Consider the following 11,471-nt stretch of genomic DNA (forward strand, 5'->3'; position numbering starts at 1 on the left):
TCGTATTTATAGTTTCTAGCCGACGTAGGAGAAGTACGGCCTAAATGTACGTCCCGTACATCGTGGCTGTTAGGTGAAACTTCCAGTGATAATTTAATTTCGACGGGGGAAGTACCGGCTCAAGGTATGTCCTGTACTTCAAAGTACATGCCATACTTTTCTGCCCGTACTTGGGTTAAAAGGTCTTAATTCTTTCTGCTAGTTCCCCTCTATGTACGTCCACCATTGTACGGTTCGTACATCATTGTACGCTCGTACTTTGGTCGTAAAATGTACAATTGACGTCCTGGGGCCAAATTTTCCAATTCTAACACCTTTGTCTTGGTTTCTAAGTCCCGAATCATGAATGTAAGCTAGTTAGGGGTACGAGGTGTTACATCGTTACACGAAAATGGGATCTGATTATCAGGTTAGTTAGTTAGCTTTGCCATGTCACCAGTTAGTTATAGGCTGTTGAATTAGTTAGAAGCAGTTAGCAAATTAGATTCTTTCTCATTCTTTATAAAAGGCATTGTGTCATGACCGGTTCAATCATCAATTGTATATACTACAGTGTTCCTATTGAATTCTATTCTTCATTTTCTTCCCTTTTCATCCTCCATAGCTGTCCACTGAGTTTCTCCGCAGAACTCCTGTCCCGCTACTAAAACCTTTGATACCTATGAGAATCCCCACATTTTGGCTAACATTATAAATCCCAAGTTCACGGAGCGTAAAACTAGATGAAGTAAAATCTATGTAGAGACTTCTTCGGTTTGGTGACATCTCATGCCTATAATTTTGTTCATTGTTGTTATTTATTACTATGATGAAACCCCTTGAGGTAGTGACATCTTACCATTTTGAGCTTTTCAGATTTTTCTAACAGAGAAAAGTATATTGTTTTTCCAATTGAGGATTTCAGTAGAGCTTTTAATATTTTTTCTCATGTGTGAGGGATATTCATGGGAACATTAAACTGATAGGATGGTGGTGTAAAGATGGAGATATGATGGTGTCTGAGAGGAACTTTTGAGTCCTAGAGACTATACACAGTGTATAACAATGTATAAGAGGTGTATATATCCTTTAAGAGGAACTTTTTTTTGCAAATTCATCCACTTCGAAACAACTTCAGACATACGGAATTGAAATTGCAAAAATTTGTATCTTAATTTTGGCAAACTTTGAATAATTTTTGCTTCAAGTATGACCTTGTGATAGTTCCAACTGCATTCGTGTTTTGATGATTGTCAAACTGTTTCAGAATCAGTTAGAGACCTGGTCTGTAATATGCTCTCTGTGCACCTTGCATTGTAGGAAGAGACAACTGTAAAGCCGAACCACTTGCTACACACAAGTACAACTATGAGTTGGCCCATTGGCCCATGCTTTAGGTCAAAATTGAACAGTGGTTCTTTTCAGCCCACATGCTCCCACTATATATACAACATAATGGCAACATATTTGGTAGACTTGAAAACCCAATCTAAATCGTGCAAAGCTGCCGACAGAAGTTCTCAAGATCTATCAAGAACAAAGTCACTTACAAGTTGAAGAACCTGCTTCTAGCTGCCGACACAAGTTCTCAAGATCTATCAAGAACAAAGTCACTTACAAGTTGAAGAACCTGATCCATATATAAGCTTTAGTCTAAGTTCTTTATACTGTTGTGAGTCTTTGTTCGTTTATGCTTAAATTTTAAACCTATTCTTCTCTTTAAAGGAAGTTGTTTGTAGGTAGATCAAAAATCTCGAAGTCAGCTTGTTAGAAGTGTGTTTCTGCAAGCCTTTGAGTGGTACACTAGGCTACAGTTAGTCTAGGTATATTAGTGGTCCTTGTCTAGAGTTAGTCAAGTGGAGGTGCTTGCAATCGGAGTATTGCAAGTGTGGAGGGACTATGAGGGTTAGTTCTTAGGTTGCATAAGCATTATTGTAAGGGCGAAGAATTATAGGAGTTAGTTCCTAGCTTACGATAGGGTTGTAACCTGAAGTTGCTCGTGTAGTGGAGCTGAAATCCTACTGGGGTAGGTCGTGATTTTTAATCCCTTGAGCAATGAGTTTTTCACGGTAACATCCAGTGTTCTTTACATACTGCATTGCATAAGGGAACTGGTACACAACCAGGTCCCTCATACATTATTTGGTAGACGCATAGCCTGCATCAACTAGTATCAGAACAGGTGCTTTCCAAAAGGTTAACACCTAGAAAGAATCTATAAAATGGTAGCCCCACCAAATATGGAAGAAGGTCAATCTTTCACCTGGCCACCCAGATTTAACGGAAAATATCATGGGTGGTAGAAGACAAGAATGCACGACTTCATCATGGCCGAAGATTCAGAGCTTTGGGATATCATCTGTGATGGTCCCTATATCCCAGTTCACACAAGTGAAGATGGTAAAAAGACCACTGTCAAAACAAGAAAAGAATACAATGAAGCTGACAGGAAGAAAGTGGAGAAGAACTATAAAGCCAAGAAGATTCTTGTGTGTGGAATAGGACCGGATGAGTACAATCGAGTCTCAGCTTGTTCATCAGCAAAAGAGATCTGGGAAGCTCTCCAAACTGCTCATAAAGGAACAACTCAGGTAAAAAACTCTAAGATCGACATGCTCACCACTGATTATAAGATGTTCAAAATGAAAGAGAGTGAATCTATTCATGAGATGCACACCAGATTCACCTCCATAATCAATGAGCTCCATTCTCTCGAAGTAGTCATCACAACTACTAAGCTGGAAAAGAAGATGCTTGGTGTATTACCTAACTCCTGTGATAGCAAGGTAAATTCTATCTCTGAAGCCAAAGATCTAGACACGTTGACTGTCGATGAGCTTATTGGAAACTTCAAGACGTATAAGATGAAGATGACTACGAAGAAGGTAGAAAGAAAAGAATGAAGCAAGCGAGAAGAGTCTGTCTCGCAAAAGGATAGTCTAGTGATGACGACTCCGAAATGGCTTATCTCACACACAGGTTTCATAAGATGATAAAGAAAAAAGGCATGTTCCCCAAAACAGAAAACCCTAGCAGAAACGACTATTCCTGTCACAAGTGTGGGAAACCTAGTTATTTCACAAAGGATTGTCCTCAAACCAGGCAGGACAATTATGACAAAACTGCCAAAAGGAACCAGGTCCCTGACAGGAGTTTCAGAAGAAAAGAGGCCGCTAGTGAGATTGTGAAGCAAGCACTTGTAGCCTGGGGAGACTCCTCAAGTGAGTCTGAGGACGAAAATGACAAAGGGGACTTGTCCATGATGGTGTCTTTTCCTCTTCCAAGAAATTTCAAAAGAATGTCTATACTAAATCGTCACTTCTTTCTTGAACAAATCAGTTGTTCCCTTTTGCACCTATCCTAAAGCGCTACCTCTATCTCTTTAAAGAAATTCCTCCTCATCCTTCTCTCTCATTACCTTCCCAAATCTTGAACATTAGGACTTCTTTTGTACATATCTCTAGCACAATACTCGCCTAAACTTTTCACTTTTCTGTCTTGTCACCAAGTGCTTATCAAACATCACCAATCCTTGTCAAGCCTGAGCAAATGGAGTCCAAATCATCACCCTCAAAGCACTCAACTTCCTCTTATCATGGCATAAATGAAGCAACTTCATCCTTTGTTATACCCATTCCTTTAAAACCCAGCAAGCGTAGAATGACTAGGAAATTTGCATCCCTATCGACTATCTTTGATCAAAAGGAAACATATGATCACATGGATGGCAAGAATGGAAAATCAGTGAAAACAAAAGGGGGAAACTATGATTCAGGAAAGCAATGGGCTGAGAAAAGGAAATTAAGGTCACTCGGTAGTGATTTAACTAGATCCGATGACTCAAGCTCTCGCTGTACTGTAGAAATGCCAAGCGTTAAGGATTCTGAAGATGAAGTGGAGACACCTTTGATACGAAAAAATTCAAAGAAAAAAATAGTGAATGAAAATAAGCATTTGTCTGACCCAAAGTTGGAAGGTGATTTGAGTATGGGTCTTTAAAGCAGAGAAGAGAAGAGAGAAGAGGAACCAAGTGCCCTATTATTACTTAAGAAAAGAAAGATGAGTACAAGGGAGAGAAGGTTCCTCCAAGAGGAGAAGCAGTGAAGTAGAAAGAAGAAAGTATAAATAGAACCTACAAAATCAAAAGGTTCTCTTTGGAAGAATCTTTGATGTCAATCTGAAAGAGGAGCCTGGCATGAAAGACTTGATGGAAATAGTGGAGTTCTAGAAGTGGAGCCATCTCTTTACTCAACCACCATCATGTGTATATGAAGCCGAAGTGGCTGAATCCTATGAGTATTTGCTCTGTATAAATGATAATGCTCTGGCCCTAACAGTGAATCTGACAGAGTTTGTGCTCACTAAATCGATACTTGGGGAAATCTTGGGAGTACAGCGGAACTGAGAGCTGTAGTAGACAAGAGATCTCCATATTTGAAAAAGGTCATCGTCAAAGTTTCAAGGTCAGCAACAAAAGCTAGTCTCTGTAAGAATGAGCTTAAGCCTGAGTATCAACTAGTCTTCGAGTTTGTCAGCAAAGTGCTTTTGCCAAGGATGGAGGAACGAACTATCGTCACGGTTGCAGACCTGGTTCTAATGAAAGCTCTTACATCTTTTGAACCAATCAACTTGCCTGCTATCATGATGGAGAGAATGAGTAAGGTGGCGTGAATTGTGCAAAGAGGACCTGGTCTCCCGTATGGATTTTTCTTAACGAAAGTCCTTGCGCACCTTAATGTAAGAATTGGTAGAGCCTCCTTGGAAACTAAGGACTATGTGTTCTCTGGCCATTCTGAAGGAGTGTGAGTTTGTCCCACAGGGACCAAGTGCTGGAAGTCCATCCACTATTTCAATTCTAATTGAACCCCAAGAAGCGGCAAATGCAGAAATCAAACAACTCAAGGAGGAAAATGCCCTTCTAAGAGCCCAGTTGGCTGAATGACCGAAAGAATCAGGTTCCGATCGAGAAGCAGAAGAAGAGATTGAGAAGCTTCGGACAGATAGGGATTAGTTGAGAACTCAAGTTAACGCACTCAGAGATGAGATGATGAAGGATCGCCAAGCCCATAGAAATTGACCTATACTTGCTCAGCCCCTTCAAGTCTCTCTATTGTCTAGAAAAATCTTCCTAGCCCCCATCCCTTTTGCATAAATTGAAGTCACCTTTTCCTGAATTTTGATAGACTTGCAGTTTAACTATCATTTGTGTATACTGAATTGATTACTATCTACACTTGTGTTGATCTTTCTAGTGGCATATTGCTGTGTTCTTGTGCATTATTGCTAGCTTGGTTTCCTCTACATTACTCATGATTTGTTGCCCCTGTGGCTCTGAGTTAATATATCTGAACTTCTTGTTGGCTATGCTTTAATATTTTTGATGATTCCAAAAGGGGGAAGATATAATTGTGAGGTAAAAGTGAAGAGCTGAACATGCGGTGATTAAGGGGGAAGATATGCTGAGCAAGGGAGAAGAACTGGAAGATTGTTATGTGATGATATTGTGACAATTTTTGTCTTCCAGTTGAAATTGGTATTATATTGCTAACATGTTGCAGGTGCCTTGACAATGATGGTCTGCTTCGTAGGGATAACAAGTGGGAAGCTGGTTCTCAAGGGGAACATTGTCTATGAGTTTTCATCATCAAAAAAGGGGAAATTGATAGTTCCAAGTGCATTTGTGTTTTGATGATTGTCAAACTATTTCAGAACCAGATAGAGACTTGGCCTGTAATCTGCTCTCTGTGTACCTTGCACTGTCGATAGAGACAACTGTAAAGCCGAGCCACTTACTGCACATAAGTACAGCTGTGGGTTGGCCCATGCTTTAGGTCAAAATTGAACAGTGGTCTCTTTTCACCCCACATGCTCCCACTATATATACAACATGATGGAAACATATTTCGTAGACTTGAAAACCTAATCTAAATCGTGCACAACTACCAACACAAATTCTCAAGATCTCTCAAGAACAAAGTCACTTACAAGTTGAAGAACCTGATCCAGACACAAGTTTTAGTCTAAGTTCTTTATACTGTTGTGAGTTTTTGTTCGTTTGCGCTTCAATTGTACCTACTCTTCTCTTGAAAGGAAGCTATTTGTATGTAGATCAAAAGTCTCAAAGTCAGCTTGCTGGAAGTGTGTTTCTGCAAGCCTTTGAGTGGTACACTAGGCTAGAGTTAGTCTAGGTGTATTAGTGGTCCTTGGCTAGAGTTAGTCAAGTGGAGGTGCTTGCGATCGGAGTATTGCAAGTGTAGAGGGACTAAAGGGGTTAGTTCCTAGGTTGCATAAGCGTTATTGTAAGGGTAAGGGATTATGAGAGTTAGTTCCTAGCTTACGATAGAGTTGTAACCTGAAGTTGCTGTGTCGTGGAGTTGAAATCCTACTGGGGTAGGTCGTGATTTTTAATCCTTTGCGCAAGGAGTTTTCCACGGTAACATTCTGTGTCCTTTATATACTGCATTGCATAAGGAAACTGGTCCACAACCAGGTCCCTCATACATTATTTGGTGGACGCATAGCCTGCATCACCTTGTGTAGCCGAACTCAGAACATTTTTGCCTGAAGTTTGGTCCGGCTTGACAAGGCCAACTTCATACATTTTACATGAAGTTTGGGAAAACATGCAAGCAAATTTGAGTTCAGGCATATAATGCTGAACTTCAAACATTTTTTAACGAAGCTTAGCTTGAAAAAATTTGCCTTGCAACAACAACTTGTTCTATGAATTTTAATAATCTAACACATGATTCAACACTCGAACTACTCCAAATGAGCTCAAATTTAAAATATAAGATTAAAAATCATATACTCCCTCTGTTTCAATTTGTTTGAACCTATTTCCTTTTTAGTCCGTACCAAAATGAATGACCTCTTTGCTAATTTGGAAACAAATTCACTTTATGAATGATTTACAATACGTTGCATTTTCAAGGCTTATTTTGAACCACAAGTTTCAAAAGTCTTCCCTCTTTCTTAAATGTCGTGCCCAGTCAAATGGGTTCATATAAATTGAAACGGAGGGAGTAGAACAAACCCCAATCATCAATTTAATAAACAATGATAAATCTAACAAACTCAATTGCAACAATTGTGATTTGCGAATATTTTCATAAATCTAACAAACTCAATTGCAACAATTGTGATTTGCGAATATTTTCAAGATTTTCCAATAACACCCTTTTAATTTAAACTCATTTTTCATATTCAAAATTCAAGCCCACTTCTTCAAAGCATTATATATTTATTGTTATAAATTTTAAAAACAATATTGTATAACAACTAAGAAGAAGAGAAGGAAGAGAAGGAGAAGAAGAAGAACAGAAGAGGCAATGTTCTCTGAAGTTACTACACTAGTACTACTTAAACTTTTTGATAAAAGTGGCTACATATTAAATGGGGACAATCAAATAGGATGCCCTTAAATTATACAATTTTCTCACTTAGATCGTAATAGTTTGAATCCATGAAACATTATGGGAATTTGAACTTATAAAGGTTTGGATTCCAAAGTTACTACACTAGTACTAATTAAACTTTTTGATAAAAGTGGCTACATATTAAATGGGGACAATCAAATAGGATGCCCTTAAATTATACAATTTTCTCACTTAGATCGTAATAGTTTGAATCCATGAAACATTATGGGAATTTGAACTTATAAAGGTTTGGATTACATGATAATTCATGGTGTTGGGAACTCCAACATATGTTACTGTCGCTCCACTTGTCAAAACTTCAAACTCCAACACTATTTGCTGGAGTTGTTCCGTGCTTTAGTAGAACGTATTTTTATTCAAAAAAGAAAAAATCGTGTCAAAAGAGTGGATAGATGTTACTCTTTCTGTCCCAATTTATGTGGCAGACTTTCCTTTTTTAGTCTGTTCCAAAAAGAAGACCGTCTCTCTATATTTAAAACAATTTAACTTTATGAGATGATTTACAGCCACACAAATATGTAAGACTTGTTTTGAACCACAAATTTCAAAAAATTTCCTTTCTTTCTTAAACTCTGTGCCTAGAGCCTGTTTGGATGGGCTTAAAAAAAAACAGCTTATAAGCTAGTTTAGATAAGCTAAGCCAAACTGCCCTAATTATTTTTTGGGCTTATTTCAAGCACAAAATAACTTTAAGTTGGCCAGCCAAACACTCAAAAAGGCTGAAAACAGCTTATATAAGCCAATCCAAACGGGCTCCTAGTCAAACTATATCATATAAATTGGGACAGAAGAAATAATAACTTTTAAAAATGCTAGATAGTTAATACTCCCTCCGTCCCATAGTAAGTGTCACCTTAGCCAAAAAGATTTATTCTATAATAAGTGTCACTTTATTAACCCAAGACATAAATTGATTAGTTTTTTCCAACTCTATCCTTAGACAAAAAGTATCAAGTTTATGTATTCAACACAAAAAGGCATATAGTAACTTGATATTATTGCATTCCCAATGTCAAAAGAACTTTTCATGCTTGCTTTAATCAAGAGGTAAAAGTAATTTATTTTTATTATATAAGGGTAGTTTAGTATTACATTACATTATTGATTTCTTAAAACGGAAAAGGGTCAAATATATCCCTGTACTATCGAAAAAGAGCCAAATATACCCCTCGTTATACTTTGGGTCCAAATATACCTCTACCGTTATACTTTGGACACAAATATACCCCTCGAATGTTAGAGTTGACGAAAGTGGACATGTGGCATTGACATTTCGATGAGGTAGACGCCACGTGGCATGTCACCTTACCCCTTCACATCTTCACTACCACTATCACGACACCCCTCAAATTATCTTCACCATCTCCGCCGGCACTACCACCCATCTCTGCCGTACAATCACAACCGTCGCTGCCACCGTTAACCCATCCAATACTTATCTGGTATATGAAATGAGTAGACAAGTTTTACCCACTGCTCCATCTCCCACGATGACACACTTTATGAACCGGGACCCATTCATTCTTGATTCTTTAAGCCTAAAATTTCAAGTTTTCCTGCAAACCCCTTCAAATTCTCCTTGTTTTCTTCTTGAGATTTGTTTCTTTTCTCTCTCTCTTCTGCAACTACTCTTGTATCCTGGAGTCGTTAGGAGTTTGGTTATATATTTGTTAAAGTAGGAGCATCCCTATCTAATAAAGAGAACAAAATGAAAAGAAAAGAAGAAAGTTAGAGGGTGCTAAATGCCAATACAAGAAAGTAGATTGGATGGGTTAACGGTGGAGATGGGTCGTAGTGCCGGCGAAGATGGTGAAGATAATTTAAGGGGCATCGTGGACAGTTGTAGTGAAGACGTGAAGGGGATTGTGAGGTGGCATTACCACGTGGCGTCCACCTCACCCAAATGTCAATGCTACATGTCACTTTGGTCAACTTTAACAGTGGAGAGGTATATTTATGCCCAGAATATAACGGTAGGGTATATTTGGACCTAAAGTATAACGAGTATTTGACCATTTTTTAATAGTACACGGGTATATTTGACCCTTTTCAGTTCTTAATATCCGTGTTTTTGGTTAACGTGAGGGAGCAGAGGCGGACCCAATGTAAGGGTGGGAGATCAGGTGCACTCGTTAGCTTCGGCAAAAATTATGTATATATATGTGTATATACCTTGAGAAATTAGTATATATTTAATTGTGCACTCTAACAAAAAAAAGTGCCTTTGAGGCAAGTTGGTTGCAACTCCTGCTTCTCTTACATGTCACCCCGGATCGAACTCGAATATCACTTTTAATTATTTTTTGAGCTTATTTTTAGGAAAACAATAAGCATTAAATGAGCTCGCCCAGATTCAAATCTGCACTGTCAACACATATTGCACAGCCTTAGCCACTGCCTATCTCTTTCATTTGTTTCATTATGTTAAATTTTATTTATTAGACATATTTGTCCTATATACTTGTATTTTCGCTATTGCTACGCTATTAGTGATGGTCCAATACGGTATTATCCCTCAGTAGTCATTAAAATTTTTGTTAGCGTTTATGTTAAGATAATGATGTCCCGCTGTTTTAAAATCCTGGGTCCGCCTCTGCAGGAGTATTTGTTAGCAGGTATTAAAAAGGTGGTTATTTGCCCATTTTTTCCGTCCATTGCGGGCCGACCCGAATCCGCCGCTTTTTCCATAACTCGAGCAGAGGAGCAGGCAAATTGAGTGTCACTTTAGCTGCCAGAACCAACAGAATAGTGGAATACTGAGTAGTAGAAAGAGGAAAATGTGGAAAGACAGAGGACCAGGAGTGAAGATCCTTTGGCTTTGGGCCATTGGAACTGCTGGCAGTATACACTTCCTTCTTCTCCAGTTTTCTAAGTGTAATACACTTTTTGCCCAAAATTCACTTTGTTCTTCTTCTTTATTGCAGTTTTAGTAACTAGTGTTGTGAGGACCAGAATGCGGGATATGGAGCAGTTCATGAATGCTCAGCAACAAACACCTCCACCTATTGACAATGATCAAGATCATCAATCATTGAATTCTGAGGATTTCATTCAGGAGGAGAAAGGGTGAAGAATGTTTTTATTGTATGCTAAGTGTTTGATGAATTGTCTGAATGATGATTTTAATTGTTACTTTACAGAATTCGGAATTATTTGACTCTTTTCAGCTGTTTCTTGGTTACCCTTTAGTCTTTTTCTCATTTTGCAAGATTTGTATCTTCACCATCTTTGTTTGAGGGTGTGTTTTGGTATGGAGGAAGACGTTTTCCAGAGATGTTTTCAGATTTTCTTATGTTTGGTTGGTTAAAATATTTCGAAAAATATTTTCTCTAGGAAAGCTAGTCTAAAAATGAGAAAAATGACTTTTCCTCACGAAAGTAGAGAAAACAAGTTTCATAAATGGCATTTCCAGTTAATTATTTCCTTCCTACCCCATCTCACTGTCATAGTGTTTTGCTAGATTATATGTAAATGTTCTAATAGTATGTTTTTTCTTTTATCACAAGTTCTGGAATTGGGAGATTAGAGCTACCATTCATATTTTTCGAATGTTTCTGAATATTCACTGTGAATTTTCCAAGAAACTACTTGTTTTCCAAGAAAAGGTTTTCTAGGAAAACATTTTCCTTCGTAACAAACACACCCTGAATGTTGTACAAAGTAGAACCAGCAAATTAGTCGATGGCCTTAGTTGAGAAGTTATGCTCGACTTCATTTTTAGCACTTCTTTCATGAGCAAGTGTAGTTTCCGAAGTTCTGCTTTCTCCTTGTATTTTGGTAGTGCTTTCTAAAGTTGATGGCTTTCATATTTTGTGAAAGAATCTCAATCATCCAATCCAAAATTTTAGGGCAATAGGTGGAGTTTCGGAATTCAAAAGGGAATATCAGTGCGGATTTATTGACAGTAAGACATAACAGAGGTTGGCTCTGAACCATATGGTGAGAACATCAATGTCCAGCACAATAACTTAAGGCAATAAGTTTGTGACTCTAGACCCTTATGACAAAATATAGTTGCTTTAGATGGCCAAATGCATATGAAAAATTCATTGT

General features: G+C 38.1%; 1 protein-coding gene and 1 long non-coding RNA gene across 2 annotated transcripts; both read left to right on the plus strand.

The window, feature by feature from the left end:
- Positions 1 to 2,306: 2,306 nt before the first annotated feature.
- Positions 2,307 to 2,882, plus strand: LOC132061215 (uncharacterized). The gene has a single exon (XM_059454067.1). The coding sequence runs from the start codon at positions 2,307 to 2,309 to the stop codon at positions 2,880 to 2,882; it is 576 nt and encodes a 191-aa protein (XP_059310050.1).
- Positions 2,883 to 5,845: 2,963 nt separating this feature from the next.
- On the plus strand, positions 5,846 to 10,599 carry LOC132059521 (uncharacterized). The gene is made up of 3 exons (XR_009415614.1): positions 5,846 to 5,991; positions 10,031 to 10,259; positions 10,343 to 10,599. It is a non-coding gene; the product is annotated as an uncharacterized LOC132059521 (long non-coding RNA).
- Positions 10,600 to 11,471: the final 872 nt, after the last annotated feature.

The sequence above is a fragment of the Lycium ferocissimum genome, chromosome 6, assembly GCF_029784015.1.
Source record: "Lycium ferocissimum isolate CSIRO_LF1 chromosome 6, AGI_CSIRO_Lferr_CH_V1, whole genome shotgun sequence".
Taxonomy (NCBI): domain Eukaryota; kingdom Viridiplantae; phylum Streptophyta; class Magnoliopsida; order Solanales; family Solanaceae; genus Lycium; species Lycium ferocissimum.